General features: G+C 39.7%; 1 protein-coding gene across 1 annotated transcript; it reads right to left on the bottom strand.

The window, feature by feature from the left end:
• Nucleotides 1-12,073: 12,073 nt before the first annotated feature.
• On the bottom strand, nt 12,074-16,984 carry LOC110775280 (uncharacterized). Its single transcript, XM_021979884.2, has 3 exons — nt 16,182-16,984; nt 14,255-14,440; nt 12,074-12,452 (listed from the first exon to the last, which is right to left on the bottom strand). The coding sequence occupies exons 1-3, from the start codon at nt 16,707-16,709 to the stop codon at nt 12,165-12,167; spliced, it is 1,002 nt and encodes a 333-aa protein (XP_021835576.2). The 5' UTR covers nt 16,710-16,984; the 3' UTR covers nt 12,074-12,164.
• Nucleotides 16,985-22,599: the final 5,615 nt, after the last annotated feature.

Below are 22,599 nucleotides of genomic sequence, written 5' to 3' on the forward strand. Positions count from 1 at the left end.
GCGTAGTGCACGAACGCAAGGCAGCAGCCCTGCCTTGTGTCGTGTGCCACGAGCAATGAACGTATGGGCATGGGCGAGGGGCGAGCCAAGGCAGTCGCGTGTGGGCAGCAAGCGAGCTGCGCCACAACGCGCGCTGCCTCGCACAAGTGCGCGCAGCCTCGCGCGCAGCGAGCGCAAGCTCGCGTGCCACGAGCGCTGCGCACAGCATCACTCGCGCGCACAGCGCGCGACGTCGCCCGCCCAGCGAGCGATGTCGCGCACCAGCGAGCGATGGCTCGCGCGCGCGCAGCGAGCGATCTCGCGCGCCAGCGAGCGATGGCTCGCGCGCACCAGCGAGCGATCTCGCGCGCCAGCGAGCGATGGCTCGCGCGCACCAGCGAGCGATCTCGCGCGCCAGCGAGCGATGGCTCGCGCGCACCAGCGAGCGATCTCGCGCGCCAGCGAGCGATCTCGCGCGCCAGCGAGCGAGCCAGCGCGCCCAGCGAGCGATCTCGCGCGCGCACTGCGAGCGATAGCTCGCGTGCGATGGGGCGCTGTGCGGAGGCTTGCGTTGGGACAGCAGCAGCTATGCTACGAGCGCATGGGCTGCGCGCACATGGCCAGCAATGGCTGTGTGCGTACGGCCCATGGGCGTGCAACGCGTAGGGTGTTTGCGTTTCGATTAGATCGTTTTGAATGTTTAATTTGAAAATTTCAGTTCACGTAATTTTAATTAATTTTAAAATTAATAATTTGAATTAATTTCTTGGATTTTAATTTTGAATATTATAATTATAATAAATGGAATTTATTCTAATTATTTTACTAAAATTAAAATCATGAATTAATTTAAATGCGACTGAAATTAAATTAAATTTTTGGATTCAATTATAAATTTATATGAGCTTTAAATTTTAATTAAATTTGTATGTTTCCGGTTAGACTAGAAATACAATTTTATGTTTAAAATTAGTAAAGCATATGAATTTATTGGTTTGAGTGGGAGCGCTTTTTAGTCATAAACTCTTGATTAGGTCTACAAATCCTTAAGGTTAAAACAACTCGATTAGAATTAATAAGGACTGAATAATTGGTAGATTATTGGTGACCTTGATTAATTGCTGCAAATGTTTACGTGATGCATAATGTGTTTTACTAACCAGCTATGTGGGCCATTCATGATAATGAATGGGTGAATGGTATATATTGTATATGTACTGTTTTGCAGGTTATGAAGTGACTAGTATGGCCCAAATAGGATAGAAAATATGGTCTGCGTACCATTAATTTGAATGTAATTGGTCTAAAGCACCAAAGTTATTTTTCAATTCAAATATGGTCTGCGTACCATCAAATAGTTGTAATTAGTTATAGCTTATCCTATTTGAAGAAAATGGTGCCTCCCACGGAGATTTTCAAGACGGACTTTGAAGTCAAAGCTTCAAGATGAAGTCGGGCCATACTAGATCACAAATATCTTATGCATGTTTTAAGTTATTTATTGCTTTAAATATGTCTTAAAATGCATGAGATCAAAAGCTTGATTATGTTGCATGATTAAGGATTTTAGTTCACTTAAAATCTAACCAACATAGTAAGAGCCTTAAGTTCCAAACTTAAAAATTGAGTTAAAAGGTGCCATGCCAAAATATACACTTGCTTGGATATCCTTTACATCAATCTAGTAATAGTTTTCGCTCAGCGAGGTGTTACTTATTGGTCCTAAAGGGGCAAGGTACACAAATAATTGTGAGTACATGTTAGTTTTGGTGAAACTCAACGATATAAGTAAGGAGTCCTTTTATGTCGTGGCAAATTCGATAGGTTTACCTAATAAGTTCTTAGACGTACCTATCAACCAAGAATAGTTTCTAGACTATTAGCAAAAGGCTTTTGCTTACCTAAGATGTTCTAGGATTAAGTCGACAAACTGTGCTTAGTTCTTCAATGATTTTAGGATCTTGGAATCATTTTATTCACACCTGCCGGAACACATAACTTGAATAAAATGCTTAATAAACATTGAATTATGCATGTATGCTAGAATTTAAGTTTATTAAGAGAAACTGTGAATGGTTATTTATTTGTTTATTCTTTTCAATTGTAGTTTTTAATATGGCAAACAACAATTCATTCAACATTCGATCAATTCTCGAAAAGGAGAAGTTGAACGGGAAAAACTTCCTTGACTGGCAAAGGAACTTGCAAATAGTTCTTATGCAGGAAGAAAAGGAGTATGTCCTAGATGAGGCGATGCCCGAAGCTCCAGGCGACGGGATCACTCAGGCAGCCCTCAATCGTTGGATTGATGCCAACAAGGATGTGAAATGTCTAATGCTCGCCACTATGAGTGCGGATCTGCAGAAAACGTTCATCAACTCAGATGCTTTCACAATCATCAGTGAGTTAAAGAACATGTTCCAAGATCTGGCTCGAGTCGAAAGATTCGAGACTCATAGGCAAATTCTTGAGACCAAGCTTAAGAAAGGCGAGCCCGTAAGTCCACATGTTCTCAAAATGATTGGACTCATTGAGAATATGAGTCGGCTGGATCAGCAATTTTCTCAGGAAATGGCTATAGACACCATCCTCCATTCTCTTCATAGCGGGTATGATCAGTTCAAACTGAACTACAGTATGAATAGTCTGGACAAAACGCTCACTGAGCTTCACGGTATGCTGAAGACCGCTGAAAAGACGCTCAAAAGTGATAAGCAGGATGTGCTTATGGTGCGTGGGGGCAAGTTCAAGAAATCTGGAAAGAAGAGGAATGCTAAGAAAGGTGGCAACAAGGCCAGCCCAACTAAGCAAACTGGCGCCAAATCTGCAAAGAGGAAGGTCAGTCAACCCACTTCTGAATCCGAATGCTTCTACTGCAAGAAGAAGGGGCATTGGAAGAGAGATTGCTTGAAGCTAAAGGAAGATCAGAAGAACGGAACAGTCGTTCCATCTTCAGGTATTTTCGTTATAGACTGTATACTTGCTAATTCAACTTCTTGGGTATTAGATACAGGTTGTGGCTCACACTTATGTTCCAATCCACAGGGACTAAGAAGAAGTAGAAAGTTAAGCAAGGGTGAAGTCGACCTACGAGTGGGAAATGGAGCACGGATTGCTGCATTAGCTGTAGGAACTTACTATTTGTCGTTGCCCTCCGGGCTAGTTTTGGAACTGGAAGAATGTTTCCATGTTCCAAGTCTTACTAAAAACATCATTTCGGTTTCTTGCTTAGATGCTAAGGGATTTTCCTTTATAATAAAAGACAATAGTTGTTCGTTTTATTTTAAAGAGATGTTTTATGGATCTGCTAGATTAGTCAATGGACTTTATTTATTAGATCACGACAAACAAGTATATAACATAAATACCAAAAAGGCCAAAAAGGATGATTCAGATCTCACCTATCTGTGGCATTGTCGATTAGGCCATATAAACTTGAAACGCTTAGAAAGACTTCAAAGAGAAGGAATTCTAGAACCATTTGACTTAGAGGATTATGGTAAATGCGAATCATGTTTACTTGGCAAAATGACAAAGCAACCTTTCTCTAAAGTTGGAGAAAGAGCAAATGAACTATTGGGTTTAATCCATACAGATGTATGTGGACCAATGAGTACAAATGCTAGAGGTGGTTTCAGCTACTTTATCACTTTCACTGATGACTTCAGTAGGTATGGTTATGTCTACCTAATGAAGCATAAGTCTGAATCCTTTGACAAATTCAAGGAATTTCAGAGTGAAGTAGAGAATCAATTAGGCAAGAAGATCAAGGCACTGCGGTCTGATAGAGGCGGTGAATATCTGAGCTATGAATTTGATGACCATCTGAAAGAATGTGGAATTCTATCATAATTGACTCCTCCTGGAACACCACAATGGAACGGTGTGTCAGAACGGAGGAACAGAACCTTGCTAGACATGGTCAGGTCAATGATGGGTCAGGCCGAACTTCCATTAGAATTTTGGGGACATGCACTAAATACAGCTGCACTCACTATAAACAGAGCTCCGTCTAAAGCTGTCGAAAAGACTCCATACGAATTATGGTTTGGAAAACCTCCAAATGTGTCTTTTCTTAAGATTTGGGGATGTGAAGTATACGTCAAACGATTAATTTCAGACAAACTTCATCCAAAATCTGACAAATGTATCCTTGTGGGCTATCCAAAGGAAACAAAGGGGTATTACTTCTACAATACATCTGAGAACAAAGTGTTTGTTGCTCGAGATGGTGTCTTTTTGGAGAAAGATCACATTTCCAAAATGACAAGTGGGAGAAAAGTAGACCTCGAAGAAATTCGAGTCGAACAACAAACTCTAGAGAATGCTCAAGATGACATTCAGGATGAAACTCAGAGATCTTTAGAAGAATCTGGTGAGAATCATGGTCAATCTAGAAATGTTACCCCGCGTAGATCGCAAAGATATAGATCTCAACCGGAAAGGTACTTAGGTATTTTGACGAACGAGAGCTATGACGTTCTATTACTTGAAAGTGATGAACCTGCGACTTACAAGCAAGCTATGACGAGCCCTAGCTCCAAGCAATGGCAAGAAGCCATGCAATCTGAATTAGACTCCATGTCTGAAAACCAAGTATGGGATTTGGTCGATTTGCCAGATGGCTACCAAGCCATTGGAAGCAAATGGGTTTTCAAACTGAAAAAGGACAAGGATGGGAAACTTGAAGTTTTCAAAGCTAGATTGGTTGCAAAAGGTTACAGGCAAGTCCACGGTGTGGATTACGATGAAACCTTTTCACCAGTTGCAATGCTAAAGTCTATTCGAATAATGTTAGCAATCGCTGCATATTACGATTACGAAATATGGCAGATGGATGTCAAAACTGCTTTCTTAAACGGCGTTTTAACAGAAACTGTGTTTATGACACAGCCTGAAGGTTTTGAGGATCCAAAGAATGCTAAAAAGGTATGCAAGCTAAAGAAATCAATCTACGGATTGAAGCAGGCATCCAGGAGCTGGAATATACGTTTTGATGAAGCGGTCAGTGACTTTGGTTTCATCAAGAACGCAGACGAATCTTGTGTATACAAGAAGGTCAGTGGGAGCAAAATTGCTTTCCTAGTATTATATGTCGACGACATATTGCTTATCGGAAATGACATTCCTATGTTGAACTCTGTCAAGATTTGGCTTGGGAAATGTTTTTCGATGAAGGATCTAGGAGAAGCACAGTACATATTGGGCATCAAGATTTACAGAGATAGATCTAAAAGGATGATTGGACTTAGTCAAAGCACTTATATCAATAAGGTGCTTGATAGGTTCAAGATGGCGGACTCCAAGCGAGGCTACCTACCCATGTCTCATGGAATGACTCTAAGCAAGACTCAGTGCCCAAAAACACTTGATAAGCGTAGACGAATGAATGGGATTCCATATGCATCATTGATTGGTTCAATAATGTATGCTATGATATGTACACGCCCGGATGTTGCGTACGCACTCAGTGCTACGAGCAGATACCAGTCAGACCCAGGAGAGGCGCATTGGACTGCTGCCAAGAACATTCTGAAGTACCTGAAAAGGCACAAAGATGACTTCCTGGTCTATGGTGGAGATGATGAATTAATTGTTAAAGGCTATACGGACGCAAGTTTCCAAACCGACAAAGATGATTTCAGATCACAGTCTGGGTTTGTCTTCTGCCTCAACGGAGGAGCAGTAAGCTGGAAAAGTGCTAAGCAAAGCACCATTGCGGATTCTACAACTGAAGCGGAGTACATTGCTGCACATGAAGCAGCAAAGGAAGCTATATGGCTAAGGAAGTTCATAGGAGAACTTGGTGTAGTCCCCTCCATTAAAGGACCAATAGCCCTGTATTGTGATAATAACGGAGCTATTGCACAGGCAAAAGAGCCTAGACACCACCAGAGAGTCAAGCATGTACTTCATAGATTTCACCTTCTACGAGAGTTCGTTGAAAGAAAAGAAGTCGAGATAAGCAAAATTGGAACTGATGACAACATATCAGATCCATTAACTAAACCTCTGCCGCAAGCGAAGCACAACTCGCACACTGCAGCTATGGGAATCAAGCATATTGGAGAATGGCTTTGATGTCTCTGTTTAATGTTTTAAAGTTTTAGAGTTTAAATCTTTGTAAAACATTATTGGTTAATCATTCACAATAAATGAAAGAAATTCATTTTTCCATTTAATTTGTGGTTTATTAAATGATGAGTCCCTTCAACTTGACGATATATTCAAGATAGACTGTCAGGACCAGTCCTGTGACTAAGAAATGTCTATCAAGTGAACTTGAATGTCAAAGGTTGAAAATGGTCCCTAATTGGAGTTTTCTATAAAATTGGACGCATAGAAAACGTTAGACGATTAGAGTGCAAGATGACTAGTAGTTCTGTTTCTTGAACTATGTGGACATGGCAATGTCATAATCATTTGCATAGATACTTACTTTGGGAAGACTAGTATCGGACAAGACCTATGAAACTTTACTGTAAGAGATGAAAATCTGTCATAAGTAAATTTCATTAAATTATTAGACACTAAATCCTCAATACCTGAGTGATTTGAGATTACTTGTTTGAGAACTGGTTGCTTTGACGTTGACCAACCGTCGCACCGTAAAAGGAGGCTATAAAGGCAACGCTCAGGTAATCACCTATCAAACGAAGTCTAATCTCAAGATCGCAAGATTGGGATTGTCCTCCCATAAATCGGGATGAGATGCTTAAAAGTTGTACAAGGCCACTCGGAGAGCTAGAAACTGTGAAATGCATGGCCGTGCTCGGATGAATCATAGGCTATGATTATCTGTTTATTTGATCAGTTGAACTCTGAAACCGAGAACACCTCTGGACATAATAAGGATGACAACTCTTACCTTATGTTCAAGAGCAAGCATCGAGCGACAAAGGAATTAGGAAATGCACACTTGTCCCTAAGGACAAGTGGGAGACTGAAGGAAATAATGCCCTTGGTCCAAGTATGCATTCTATGTTAAGTCTAATAAATGCGGTTCAGTATTAATTAACAAGTTAATAATTCAGTGAGATCAAGTGAGCTGAATGCCTAGCTAGAGGCCGCTTCAGTTCAAGTGGAATTAATGATATTAATCCACAGCTTACTCTTGACTGAACCCGTAGGGTCACACAAATAGTACGTAAACGGATCATGTATTTAATGGCATTAAATACTCCATCTATGAATATTCGGAACCGACGGATCTTGGTTTCAGTGGGAGCTAAGATCGTCACAGGCAAGAAATGAATACTCCGGAAACGATGATATTGCCGGAAACGGAAATATGGATCGTATCGGAAATATGAATATTATCCAAGTCGTAGATGTTACCGGAAACGGAAACATGGTACGTATCGGAAAATATTATTGGAAATGGAAATATTACCAGAATCGGAAATATTGCCGGAAACGGAAATATTGTCAGAATCGGAAATATTGCCGGAATCGGAAAATAATTCCGGAAACGGAAATATTAAATATTTGTTCGAAACGGAAATTAATTCCGGAATCGGAAATATTAAATATTGTTCGTATCGGAAATAGATTCCGGAAATGGAAATTTAATCGGAAGCGTATCGTACGAATTAGCATCGGACGAGGCCTGCCGGACGAAGGCCCAGCACGAAGCCAGGCCGTCGCCCAGCAAGCACGCACGCCACAAGCCCAGCGCGCGCCAAGGCCACGGATGCGTGGGCCTTGCTGCGTGGGCTGCAGCTCGCACGCATGGGCAGTCCTTGTGGCTGCCGTGTGTGTGTGAGTTTGTGCTCATGCGTGATTCCTGAATCAGCAAGAGTCAGTGTATGATTAAATGTCTATTCCTAATTGGATAAATTAATTAAATAGAATTCATGTAGGATTCTAATTCCAATTAATTCGCATCCTACTAGGATTACGATTCCTTTTCCATAACTCTATAAATAAAGGCCTAGGGGTCATAATTTATATACAAGTTTCAAAGTATTCAAAAGTGAGTTTTTTGAGAGAAAATCAAACACACATCTTGCTCAAAAGTGCCGAAATTTTCTAGTACCTTAAGGGCGATTCTAGTTGGTCAATCTTAAGGCGGATCCGGACGTGCTGTGGACTATCTACGGAGGGACGACACTTGGAGTCCTAAAAGACTTGTTCTTGTTCGGTTCGGGCGCAGCTAGGGAGGGCACGCAACAAAGAGTATGCATCTAATTATGCTATATGATTATGTGTAAATAATATGTTTCCTGGGTTAATGGTTGTTTCCGCATGATCTATGTAAATGTCATATGTATCATAACCTAACAAAACTGTCAACTCGGCAGCGAGGCCCATTCACGGCATTGCAAAGAATGTTCCCACCCAGCTGGGAGACTGGAGTGGACATCTCAACTTCACAGTGGCGACTATGGACGACTTCAATCTGGTGTTGGGCATGGACTTCCTCCGTGCCAGCAAAGCCGTCCCGATGCCGCACCTGGGTTCCTTACTAGTGGCAGGGCAACAACCTTGCCTTCTCAAGACATGTGCCCCTGGCAAAGAGACGAAGAAACAAAAGGGGCCTCTTTTATCAGCTATGCAGTTGAAGAAAGGGCTCATGAGGAATGAACCTACATTCCTCGCTACTCTGTCGATGAAAGACGATGAAAAACAAGGAGATACACCACCAGATCTCATGGACTTACTTAGAGAGTTTGCTGATATCCTTCCAGAGGAACTTCCGAAAGTTCTCCCGCCGAGGAGGGCCATTGATCATGAAATTGAGCTAGTGCACGTAGCCAAGCCTCCGGCACGAGGTCCGTATCGAATGGCTCCTCCAGAGCTTGCTGAACTGCGAAGACAGTTAGATGATTTGCTGAGAGGTGGATTTGTCTGCCCTTCTAAGGCACCCTATGGTGCTCCGGTCCTATTCCAGAAGAAACAAGACGGTAGTCTCCGCTTGTGCATCGATTATAGGGCGCTGAACAAGGTGACTGTGAGAAACCACTATCCAATTCTACTAGTGGCAGACTTGTTCGACCAGTTGGGGGATGCAGTCTACTTCACTAAGTTAGACTTGAGGTCGGGGTACCATCAAGTTCGGATCGCTCAAGGCGACGAACCAAAGACAGCATGTGTTACGAGATACGGAGCGTTCGAATGGATCGTCATGCCCTTCGGGCTAACCAATGCTCCAGCCACATTCTGCACACTCATGAATCAAGTCTTCCATGAATACCTCGACAAGTTTGTAGTGGTATACTTGGACGACATTGTGATCTACAGCAAGACACTTGAAGAACACATTGCGCATCTGAGGAAGGTGTTCGAGAAACTAAGAGAACATCACTTGTTTGTGAAGCGGGAGAAGTGCGCGTTCGCGCAGGCAGAGATTGGCTTCCTTGGTCACTTTGTAGGAGTTGGCCGTATTAGAATGGATCCGAAGAAAATTCAAGCTATACGTGATTGGCAAGCCCCAAAGAACGCCTCTGAACTACGGTCGTTCTTGGGACTAGCTAATTACTATCGAAGATTCATAAAGGGTTACTCGGAGATAGCTAGTTCTCTCACAGACTTGCTGCGAAAAGACAACTCCTGGCAATGGGCGGAGACCCATCAAGTGGCATTTCGCAAGTTGAAAGAAGCAGTGATGAAGGAACCAGTATTGGCTCTCCCCGACATCAACAAACCCTTTGTGGTAGAAACAGACGCATCCGATTTTGCTCTCGGGGGAGTGCTCTTGCAAGAAGGGCATCCAGTTGCGTTCGAGAGTCGAAAGTTGAATGGGGCTGAGAGAAGGTATGCTGCACAAGAGAAGGAACTTCTTGCCATCGTTCATCGTTTGAGAGGATGGAGACATTACTTGTTGGGCTCGAAGTTCATCGTCCGCACGGACAACACAGCTGCAAGCCACTTCCTCACCCAGCCCAAACTGACAGGTAGACAGGCTCGATGGCAGGAGTTACTTGCAGAGTTCGATGTAGAATTTACATATCGAACTGGAGTGAGCAACAAAGTTGCAGATGCCCTAAGTCGGCGTGCCGACCTAGTTCCTTTGCGAAGACTTGCTCCGTTGTCCGCAAGCAACGTGGCCACATCGGTCAAAGATCAAGTCAAGCAGCATCTTGCGGGGGATCCTATGACGGACACCATAAAGAAGATGATAGAAGAGGGGAAGACCAGACGCTTTTGGATAGAAGATGATCTCATATACACCAAAGGCTACAAGCTGTTCATCCCAAAATCTGGAGGCCTTCGCTGAATGCTCTTGAAAGAATGTCACGATACCTTGTGGGCAGGTCACCCCGGTTGGCAGAGAACCCTCAGCTTGCTCTCCTTGGGCTATTACTGGCCTGGAATGAAAGAAGATGTGATGGGCTACACGAAGACTTGTCTCGTGTGCCAACAAGATAAGATTGATAAATAGAAACCTGGAGGCCTACTGGAGCCACTCCCCGTCTCCACTTGGCCATGGGAGAGTGTCTCGATGGACTTCATCAGTGGATTACCGAAAGTGGACCAGTTTTGCTCTGCAATGGTAGTAGTTGATTGATTTTCCAAGTATGCCACATTTGTGCCGATACATAAGACATGTGGTGCTGAAGAAACTGCTGCCCTATTCTTCAAGCACATAGTGAAGTATTGGGGCTTGCCGAAGAACATTGTCAGTGACATAGATCCTAGATTCACAAGTAACTTTTGGTCAGAATTGTTCCAAATGATGGGGTCGGCGCTGAATATGTCATCAAGTCACCATCCCCAGTTGGACGGGCAAACTGAGAGATTCAACGGACTACTGGAGGAATATCTGCGTCACTTTGTGAGTGCCAACCAGAAGGATTGGGTCAGGCTCCTTGATGTGGCACAACTCTGCTTCAATGCTCAGAAAAGCTCTGCGTCGAATACAAGCCCTTTTGAGCTGGTGACTGGCCAACAACCCCTTCTACCACACACGGTAGCGGGAACCGAAGATGGGAGAAGCCGTCAAGCTCGAGAGTTCACAAAAGAATGGGAACAGAATACTGAGATTGCTCGTGTCTATCTAGAACGAGCATCGAAGCGCATATAGAAATGGGCCGATCAAAACAGAAGGCCAGTCGAGTTTGATGTGGGAGATATGGTAATGGTGAAGGTGTTGCCGGAACAACTAAGGTTCCTTCGAGGCAGAGATCGCAGGCTCATCAGGAAATATAAAGGCCCCATCCGCATCACTAAACGGATTGGGAAGAGTGCTTACAAGGTTGACCCTCCTACATGGATGAAGATACATCCGGTGTTCCATGTTAGTAGGCTCAAACCTTACCATCCAGATGAAGAAGATTCTAACCGCAACATCAGCACCCGCGCCAACATCAGGCTCCGCCAGCGCGCAACCACCTCAACTGAAGACTGAAGCAGCTTCTCTATTTATTGCTTTCTTTAGTTTCTTTTGTAATCTTGTAAGTCGTCGAGGACGTCGACATCTTTAGTGGGGGAGGATGTTAGAATCCAACCTTCCTTGCATTGTACTTTTCTTAATTTCCCTTGTATTGATCTTATCTAAACTTTCTAGGACTTTTCTTTGAAGTTTCTAGGCTTTAGATAAGATTATTATGTTACTGTCATTCCAGTGTTCACTGGGTTCTTTTAGCTAATTCAAAATAAACCTCTATGAGGGGTATGACTCAATACCTCTCACCAGAAGTTGCCTTTGCTTAATCACTTGCGTTGTTGTGTGCCTTTATTGATATTGTGCTGTCGCTCGTTTTTAAGCTTCTTGCCTCAACAAAGTCCCTCAAACAGATACACTCGCGTCGTCGGTCCCACTTGTGACTGCTGTGCGCACACAAGTGCCCGATCGGCGCCCGCGTCCCTTCTTGTCGCCAAAAGACAAGAGCGCTCATTCTCAGAAACCCTGCTTGCTCGTGCTTCACGAGCCCCGTTGAACTCGTTCCGCACAAGGCTTGCGTCCCTACCGCCCTCTATGTAGGAGCGCGCCGCACGGCCCGGTGCCCAAAACATTCGGACCGTGACACCTAGAATATCAGAGTATGAAGAAAAGCAGAAGTGATAGGCTGATAGCTATCCTACAACCCCTTTGGTTAGTTGTGTGTTTAAGGTACTTTGTAATTAAGGCATAATACAACACAGAACAATATAATAATAAAAACATTTAAGTATTATTATTAGGTCAGACCGAGCATATTAATTAAAAGCCGAGTTTGGATGGGAGCAATCTACTGTATTATCTATGTGTAAGTGCAGTTATGTTTAAGAGACAAAGCCACGTTCATCTTCTTTGGATTCATAACCACAATGCACTTAATTCCCTTATAAAACTTAGGCTTCACAAGCCTCCCTAACACATATGCTCTTGATCTCACCCTAAATTTTAGGGTTAATGGTATCGTTGAAATTACTCCTCCCTTGTTATTACTGCTTATGCTGTACCCTCCCCCGTATAGAGGCACGCTGTCTCCCTTTACTTGCACCGCTATCTGCCTTTCACTCCTCCGCCGCCGGTAAAAGTACTCCATCTGCGTTCAAAATTCATTTACAGTTACTATTTGCACAAATATTAAGGCAAAAGTGGAAAATTGTGTAAAAATGTGGGTAAAATATAAGAAAATATGGATAAAGTAAAAGTGAGCGTGTAAAAAGGTGGATGAGTCACGGGTGTAAGAAAGAATGAATAAAATAAGAGAAAGTGAGTGAAATGTTGTAAATGTTATGGGATAAAAGAGGTAAAATAGTAAATTTTCATGTAAAAAAATAGTATAAAACACATGTAAAAATAAAACGGAAAGAATAAAGATCAATTTGAAACTGGGATAGTATTAAATTAAGTGTGTACAACTGTGTATGTAACATCTTACACAATTAAACAAGATAATTAAGGTCAATCTTATTACAATGTTGAATATATAGTTTTATGGTCAAGTTGAGCAAACCAGTTTTGACAAAGGAAGCTTCCACTAAGATATTTTATTATGATGATCTAATATGACAAAGACTAATTAATACGTAGTATAAATTAACCATGCATGAAATTAAGGACCTACTTGTACAAATATAATGAAGTTTATGCATCACATATAATAAACATACTGGCAGTTAGTCTTTAGATAAACAAAATGTCTAACATCATTTTTCGAAGCCATAAGCCCATTTGGCTGATAATGAAGTTTGACGTTGTATGCCAATATAAACAATTGATGAACAACTATTGTATTTTGTATTGCATCCTATTACGCGCATGCAAGTAAGGATCATATTCTACGACTTTTATTCACACAATCACACTTCTCTTCTCGTTCACTCATGCAGTCTCATTATGTTGCATGTAACACGTAATTGGAACGTTGATAATTAAGCTAAGGTGTATTCATACAACTATATATATATTAAGGTAATATACCAATTGAGGTTGACATGAGTGGTTAAGGGGCGAGACCTTGGTGTAAAAAAATTCAACTGGGAGGGATGCTGCCCATCAAGGTACCCATGCAAACTCCCGCGGGAGATTAGTCCACTCGTCAAAAACGGTGGAAACTCCTCGTAGTTGAACAAAAAAATATATATTAATGTAATATGAAACCTAAATTCCTAAATCACTCGGCTTATATGTAGTGGATACCACCATATCAACTCAAAATTACATCTCCATCACAACCTTCTTATGTGCTTCACAGTTGACGGTTCACCTCTCTTCTTTTTCCTTGCTCGTTTATTGGTCAGTCATGACCTGACCCGTTTCTCCCCACCATAATTCACAATGCAACTTTTGTTTACGGGGGTGTTAATTTGGTTATGAGATGTTTTGGGAAAAAAAAAAGTTTCTTTTAGCTGAATTAGAGGTTTTACTATTTCAAAAAGTTAATGGGAGTGTCTGATTATGAGAGGTTTGAAAGAGAGTTTTGTAATGAAAAAGCTCAACCAACATGTAACAACTACTCGTAACACCTCATTTACCAATACTTTACACAAGAAGCTAATACAATCAACGAGTCCAACCAACTAATATAAACGGCTAACAACTACTCCATAAGAGACCGTAACAGCTGATTGCCGAACATGGCCTGTACCTGAACCGCTATCATCCCAACCCGGCCCATGATAAATTCACTATTCAATTCCTCAATCAGATATCACCATCCCAGCACGGCAATTCGACAAAAAACAGAAACCAGATTGTCTTTTACGTGTGGAATTTATTATATCTTTGCACTTGTTCATTCAAGGCCAAAAACCCTAGTTTGGTGTACAGAATAATTAAATAAATATATAAAATAACAAAATAGTTTTAGAAAATTAAATGAGGAAACATGTATATGCATACCGTTCCAGACGCTAAGATGAGATCCTCATAGGAAAGAAGAAGAGGGGTTGAACTGACATGAACTCCAAAAAACGTGCCTTTATTTCTGTACCTCATTTTCACTGTTACGTTTACCGTTGCCATTCCTGTTGGTACTCCTGTATTATCTTGCCCCGCTTGTACATCAAACTGTGAAAATTTTATGCTCTGAAATACAAATGCAACCCATTTTTCATTAAATTATTACGGAGTATCATTAAGCATTAATTATACGTAATATATACTACTACTCATATTAGTATTCCCTCCGTCCCTATTTGTTTGCCCCATACGCAAAATGTGTTTTTGTTAAGGGGGTGAGCTAAAATTTTGCAAGGAAATGGAAATAACATTGCCTTTTAAATTTTATGAGTGTATGTAAGTGGGGGTAAATGGTAAAAATCTTTGGTATATAAGAAAATGGAGCTTAAATGATGGACTAATATAGAATATGGGTAAACAAATAGTACAAAGGGAGTATCGAATATAGACATGCATAAACCAATGGTGGTCCAATCAATCTAACAAGTAGGTCTAATATTTTATATTTTTGTTGAAAGAGACACATAGGGAAAATGATGAAAAAAATGGAATGTGATATGAGATCTTGGATATTTATAGAGTATAAAAGTAATTTTAGGGCTTCAATCATCAGTTTAAACTTTTGGTTGAATTGGTCTTTTGACATGACATTGGAGTCAGCTGACACAAATGTCACGTTTTCAAATCTCATACACCCCTCCTTTCAAAATGGAATATTTAGCGCTGAGTATGGGGAGACGCATGTTGTTGCATTCACACTTCAAGCCCAAAGGTCATTCATGTGAGGGGACGTGATGAAATATAAAACTAATCTTGATTTTCAAGAATCAACTTAAGCTTTTGGTTGAGTTGGTCCTTTAACATATACCATAGTTCAATATTTTATTAACTAACCCCGTTTGGTACCCTTTTTTGTTTCTAGTTTTCGGTTTTTACCTAAAAACCAAAATATGAAAACCACAAAAAATAGTTTCCAGTTTTTTGTTGTCAGTTTTCAAAATCAATATGATTACTATAACTATGACTTTTTTTTAGTTAATAATTCAATCAAAATCACATGACTTTTAGTACCATATAACCAAAACTAACTGCAAACTGACAATGATACCAAACGAGCCCGCTAGTTAACATCAACTAATCACCTGAATGTGACCCGGCCCTAACAATCCGAGGCCCAAGTGATCCAAGTTGAGCCAATCGACTCTTAACTATTTCACCCCTTTCCATCAACTCTCATTGGCTCACTTTACTCTTAATAACTTTTACTCTTTCTCATACTTCTACTTTTTCACTCTTTGTCCAATTTCAATGTACACATGCAAATTAATGACCCAGGACCACTCCACTTATTTTCCTAAATCCAGAACTTGGTTTCGAAAACTGTATGGAATTGAAGATTGAACATTCAATTTAGTACAATATAATGCAAATGACCCAATTAACCCAATCACCTCCCCACTGATTTGCCCTATATTTAAAGAGTATAAGAGCATCTTTAATGGCAATTTAATTTATATGCCACATAAAATTTCAAGTTATTTCATTGTTTAGCTAATTTGTATTTCAATAGTTAGTCACTACCTTGTTATTTAAATTGGTGTAAGTTGTCGAGCTAAGTTATTATTTTCACTGGTCTCGCCATTGGCTTGAAACTTTTATAAATTTCAAGCTAGTCACTACCTACAGGCCTACCATCATTGCAGATACTCTAATTCACATCTAAGAGATTGAACAAGTAGATTAAGATTTGTAGACTACTTCACCTGTCGCCAATTGATCAGTCAGCTCAACTAAAACTATATGTGACATTTCCAAAAAAAATTAAAATAAAAGAATATAAGATGAATGATTAATAGTCCGTACGTACCTTGATAGTAACAATGGGCTTTTGATTGCGACTAGCACCCCACAAAACCAAAGAAAAGAAAGACATTAGCAAAAAAAACGCAACCACGAACCAAATAAAATACCAACACCTTCGTGGTATACTTCCCTCTCCATCATCATCTTCCCCAGCAAGAAGACCTTCTTCTTCAATCGCATCAAACGGGTGTCGCTGATCATTCCGTCCGCCACCACCACCACCGCCTCCACGGCTGCCTCGCCGCCTTTTACCCTTCGGCGGCTTAGCCGAACCGGAAAAGCGGGTGGAGGACGATTCCCGGGAGTGTGGGCCCAATGACGAGTTCGAGTGAGAATGAGGTGGTGAACCCATTGGGCTGATGACTGGGGTTGAGTTAAATGAGTTTGTAGTCTTTTCGCCATCGTGGGAGGTGGAGTCCCTTGATGGGCTTTGTACGTAGTACACTTGCCCGGAACTACCGCGACGCGGCGGCGATCGAGTAGGGGATGATTCCGGTAGACTTGTTGCGTCGGAATCTGTTTTTGCATGCATTTTTGTGTGTGTTTGGTTTAGAAGAAATTAATTAAGAATGATTTGGTGGTGAAATTGAGGAGAAAACAAGTGTGCACGTATTGGAGAGGAGAGAGAGTGAGAGAGGGGTGGAAGTTGTGGAAGTTGGAAAGGAGGGAGGGAGGGAGTCAGGCCAATCTAAAAGGGGGACGGTGGATTTTTGGTTAAAAGGGAGTATGAATTAAATATAGTACTGTAGGTAATTTTATTCATTAATATGGAGTATAGTTTATTAGTATGAATTAAATGGGACTACAGTCTAAATAATTGGGTTTTGGGAGTTTTAGGGGAGAGATATATATAGTCAATCAATTTAATTAAGGGTAAATAACACGTCTAAACTCAAATTGAGGCATGCTATTCCGCCGCCTCCATCCCATAATGTTTTTCCCGTTACATATTTTTCTGAGTAATTAAGCTCTTGTTATGGGACGAGTTTAAAATTCATAAATCTATACTATGATCGACGCTTAAAATTCATAAGTTTGTACTATGGTACAAGCTTAAAATGCATAACCCTGTGAATTTTTTCGCGGACAAAAAATACATTTACCTATTCTGAAGTGGTCGGGGTTCCGTCGATAGACTCGGATATGTAGCAATTTCCACGCATTTTCTCGCCGGCGACGTTAGCTTTGATGCGGTGGCAGGATAGACATTCGCGGGTGGGGATGGCCGGAGGTGGTGAAGTGAAGGTGGATTGTGTTGGTGGTTGGCTGGTGAAGTGTCAGTGGAGGTCTTTTCTCCAATAATAGAAGCGAGGAAGGTTGAGGGAAAAGATAAATAAAAAGTGACAATTAAATAAGGGTGTTAATGTAAAATAATAGGACAGTTCTGAATATATAAGGCGACTTTTAACGCTCTATCTTTTATAATTTGCAATTTTTAATGATCTTGAAGTGTGTATTTGACTAGTGGTCACCGCAACTAGAAGTTTGTTTCATAATATCTAGAACCTAGATTGTCAAAAATTATGTTTGTAATATCTCTCATATTAATGTCAACCTATTAATTTACCAAAAACGCAGATCTTGCGTTGTACAGCTAGAACGTGTCTGGGCCATGTCAATTTTAGCAAACAAAAGTCGTCAAAGAAGACTTGAACTTTCTTATGAGAATATTTCGCAGGTGACGATTATATCAAGCCAAATAGCCAATGTTCTTTAATCTCACACACCGATACACGCCCAATAATGTAACTTCATTTTCTTTACTGGACTCATATTTTTGTATTTTAAGATTTGGGCTTGTGTAAGGCCATAATTGCTTTCTGGCCCAAGAAAGTCTGCCTGGATATGAGATATTTGGGCCTCAAAGAACATGTTGGTCTCAATTTGCCTTTAACCACTAACGAGTTTGAGAGACAATGGACCGGTTAATGTTTAACAAGAAGTTGAGAACTAATCTACGCTTTTCGTGTTAGGATATAAATGCTCCATTTGTATTAAAAGGAAATTATTTACATGGAAAATGAATTTTCATCATACTTTTTTTAAGGAAACATATAATACTTCCTCCGTCCTGAAATATTTGAACCGGTTTGACCGATACAGAATTTAATACAAAGTAATTGACTTATTATTTAATTAGATGATAGTTGATAGCGGGGTATTTTTTAATATAGATAGGGATATATGTCAGCTTTTTACAGGGGTAAGGGGTAGGGGGAGGGTGCATGGGACCACAAAATGACATAAGGAGGGGGTAGTTGATATAATATTTATAAACGGTTTTTTCATGAAATACCCTCGAGGTTTCATGTAATGCACCAAATACACCTGCGTGTTTCAAAATACATAATATACCCCTATTTAAACTTATTTGCACCAAATGCCCCTGAACTTAACGGAAGTCTAACGCCGTTAGTAATTAACCTCTAATTAATCTAATTAACCCCTTAATTAACCTAATTAAACCTAATTAACTCTAAACTATCCTAAACTAATCCTAATAACTACCTAACTACAACAAACACCAATCCACCATTGTCGTCCTAATACCATAACCACCGTACCTGCAAACACCTTCGCTGGCCCTTGCGTCACGTCGGCATACTCCGGCTCCCTCGCTTGACATGTCAGAGCCGCCGACGCACCTCACCGTCCCCTATTCTTGCTCCCTATTCATGAACCCATGCCTCCACAACCCAACCCAATTCTGTTAACTCTCCACGAAGTCTCTCATTTTTCATCTCTCCACCTTTACCCCATCACCATTAACACTAAATTACGTGTGGGCTTCGTCGAAGTCGAACGCCGTTGCTGCTAGTAGTGGAGGGAGTTGTGAGCTTTACTACGACAATGGTGGAGGATCTGGGCTTCGATTAAAGGACATCCATGGTTAACTACCATGGAATTGGCTTGAACGAATGAGAGGGGAAGGTATACATTACAAGAAATCAGATAACAAATCAAACCCAATTCTAATATGAAACCACACAACACCAATTTACAAGAACAAACCAAAATAAAATTAGAACATCCCAAATTCAACCGCCTTCAAAGTACCGCCGGGAACACAAATTTTGTTTTTCCATAATCCCATTATTTGTGCTTAATCATCGCAAATCATCACAAATCATCCCAAACACCAATTTTGTTTTTCCATAATCCCATTAATAGTATGGGGAAAGAGAAGAGAAGATGAAGGTTAGGGTTTGATCAATTAGGGGTTAGGGTTTCTGGGTCTTCAGATTGGGCGTTGAGGGTAGAAATGAGCGAGCCGATCCACCATGCTTGGGCCCACATGAAGTAGCGTAGGTTTGTTTGCCGGCGGGGTTTACGGGGGCCTTTTGATTAAGGGTGGTGGCGGTTGTGGGTAGAAATGAGCGAGTCGAACCACCACCGTCGCTGCCTCTGCTGCGGTTCCCCAGGTAGGTGGAGATGGGCGTGGAAGTTCGGTAGTGGTGGTGGTGGGAGGTCGGTAGTGGTGCCGCCGGTTGGGGTAGTGGTGTCGGGTTGGGATGCTGGAGAATGGTGGTGTTGAATTGAGTGATGGTGGGAAGGAGGAGGAAGAGAAGCAAGGAGATGAAGTTAATTAGTTAATTGGGGGCTAATTAGTTAATTAGGAGTTAATTTTTTAATTAATTAGGTTTAATTAACAGATTTGGGGTTAATCACTAACGGCGTTAGACTTCCGTTAAGTTCAGGGGTATTTAGTGCAAATAAGTTTAAATAGGGGTATATTATGTATTTTGAAACACGCGGGTGTATTTGGTGCATTACGCGAAACCTCGAGGGTATTTCTTGAAAAAACCGATTTATAAAAGTTTACCATTTATAGAAACGGTGCAAGTAATCCGGGACGGATTTATAAGAAAAGCGGTACAAGTATTCCAGGACGGAGGGAGTAGTAAATTAGTATTTCTCTGTTGAAAATATAAATAGTGAATTAGTATTTCTTTGTTTGTTTGTTTCTTTACTAGAAGAGATGTAGATTTTTTTTTTGTAAATTACTACCTAGATATTCGGTGACTTTGTAATTTAACACCTACCTTGTTAAAAGCTATTCCCTTCCGTTACTTTTTGTTTGTTACGTATTCATTTTAGGGTGTTTCACAATGTTTGTTACGTGGGAGAATCTTTCCTTTTATAAACTTATTATATTGTCATTTTTGTGCCAGCTTGTAATTTTAATTGGTTCAATTTTTTCAACTCATTAAATTTTTTTATAATTTTCCAAGTATGTTAAATTAGCAATCTGTGTGGTTTTCCATTATTGGTTCATTTTGATAATAAAATAATTTTATTTGTTGTTATAATGATTAGTGGATTGAGGTTTTACTTGGATTTTTTTTTTTAATATAAATGATGGAATCTAAAGCATTTAAAATAAAAAAAGTAAAAAAATATTTATTATATGTTAATAAACGTGAAAAAGTCCAAACGTAACAAACAAAAAGAAACGGAGGGAGTATCAATTAAAACCTAGGTGTTTAGTTATTGTTGTCAATTACTAACTTAACTCATATTTCGGCCAATTAATCACTAATCATATCATAATCAGCCGTTAATCATACGTTAATTATTTTAATCAATTAACAAAATTTTGAAAATTATAATTTTGTTTTTAAATTTTATTAATTTATTTTCTAAAAAAGAAATTTCATAAATATTTCAGAATGAAGCCGTTAATCATACTTTAATACTTTAATTTTTTTTATGTTTTAAATTTTATTTATGAATTAAAATATGATTCGATGGTTGATTATGATATGACTAGTGAATAATTGATCGCACTATAAGCTAAGGTAGTAATTGACAAAAATAAATACCTAGGTAGTAGTTGACAACTTTTGACAAGTTAGGTAGCAATTTACAAAGTCACTAAAAACCTACTTCCTCTGTTCTATAATGTTCCTAATGTTTACTATTCATATTAATAATATGATTAAGATTATAAATGTTAACTTGTGGGATATCATTGTATTCGTTTCAATATAAATTTTTTAAATATCAATTTTTTATAATTTTTACTAATACGAAATTAAAATTATTAACGGTCAAAGTAGTGCATTAAAGACCGCGCATAATAAAAAAGTGAGGAACATTATAGAACAGAGGAAGTACATAGTTATTTGCAATTTTTCTCAAAACAAAAATTGAAAGTGGAACGAAGAGGATGAATGAAAGGAGAGACAATGAAACGTGAGGGGTGGGTCAAGGTCATTGGAAGGTTAAAGGAGAGAAAATTGTGACATTCGTTTTTTACAAATGAAAAATATTTTTCACTTTGGAGATTTTTTTTCCCACTTTTAAAAGTTTAATTTGTTCTCTATATTTTAATTTCCAGAAGAATATTTCTGTCAAAATAAACAGAACCAAAATGATAAATCCTTTTAAATAAATGAAGTTGAATTTATTTTACATTCCATAATTGGTTAGAAAACGATTGGCATTTCCCAATATTTGATGGTGGCAGCTTTTTTTTGAGAGAATATTACCGGGAACAAGAATGAAGATATGAGATGCTTATTCACACATAAAATTCATAACCTTTTTCCATAAAAGTTTGGGGAAAGCATAAAGATTAAAGTGTTTTTATTTTTTATTTTTTACTTTTGTTCCACTATAAGGATTCTAAGAGTTTGAATAGCAGTTGGCGAGTGGATTAATCTTCCGCGTAAGCTTGTATGGGTACTTCGGTGGGTAACATCCCTCCCAGATGAGGTTTTTTTACATACCCAATGTTCAAACGCGAGACATTAATTAAGAAATAAGATACTCTTAACCACTCACGTCAACCCCAATTGGTAAAGTGTTTAATTGTTTAATGCAAAGACGATAAAACGAAAGAATTAGATTATACCCTTGATTGTCATTAACGCTTTTTTTTAATGTTATCTTTAAATTTTAGGATTTTTGATACTAACTAAGAGAGCTAGTTATTGGACGGTTGGGTCAAGGTTGGTACGTGTCAAAGTGGGTTGATCATAAAAGGGTCACTCTGAATCAGATCAATATTGGACGGGTAGAATAAGGGTTGTAGACTTAGCTTATAGGTCACTAACCGACCGACGAAGGGCATACCAATAAACAAGCAAGGAAAAAAAAAAACAAAGGCAAGTATGAGTTTAATGTTGTATAGATAACTTTTTATTTTCAAAACTATTTGGCTACCCAAATTCTTATATGAGACTGTCCTCACCATCAACTGATGGTGAGACCAGTTCACACTTGCGAATTCAGGTATGGTACTTCTATAGTTTAGACATGTTACTTTTTTTATAATTTTAGAGGAGGTACTTTTTTTAGTTTAGGTATGTTACTTCTATAGTTTATACATGTTACTTTTTTTTTATACGGAGTAGTTTTAGGGAAGATACCTTCTTAGTTTAGGTATGTTACTTCTATAGTTTAGACATGTTACTTTT

The sequence above is a fragment of the Spinacia oleracea genome, chromosome 3 (assembly GCF_020520425.1).
Source record: "Spinacia oleracea cultivar Varoflay chromosome 3, BTI_SOV_V1, whole genome shotgun sequence".
Classification (NCBI taxonomy): Eukaryota; Viridiplantae; Streptophyta; class Magnoliopsida; order Caryophyllales; family Amaranthaceae; genus Spinacia; species Spinacia oleracea.

What these genes read in the sequence shown, in the direction of transcription:
- LOC110775280 (XM_021979884.2), bottom strand. Translation starts at nt 16,709, where the DNA reads ATGCATGCAAAAACAGATTCCGACGCAACAAGTCTACCGGAATCATCC. An exon ending in AGCCCATTGTTACTATCAAG is followed by an intron (nt 14,441 to 16,181) that starts GTACGTACGGAC and finishes TTTGTATTTCAG; the next exon opens with AGCATAAAATTTTCACAGTT. An exon ending in TCATCTTAGCGTCTGGAACG is followed by an intron (nt 12,453 to 14,254) that starts GTATGCATATAC and finishes TTTTGAACGCAG; the next exon opens with ATGGAGTACTTTTACCGGCG.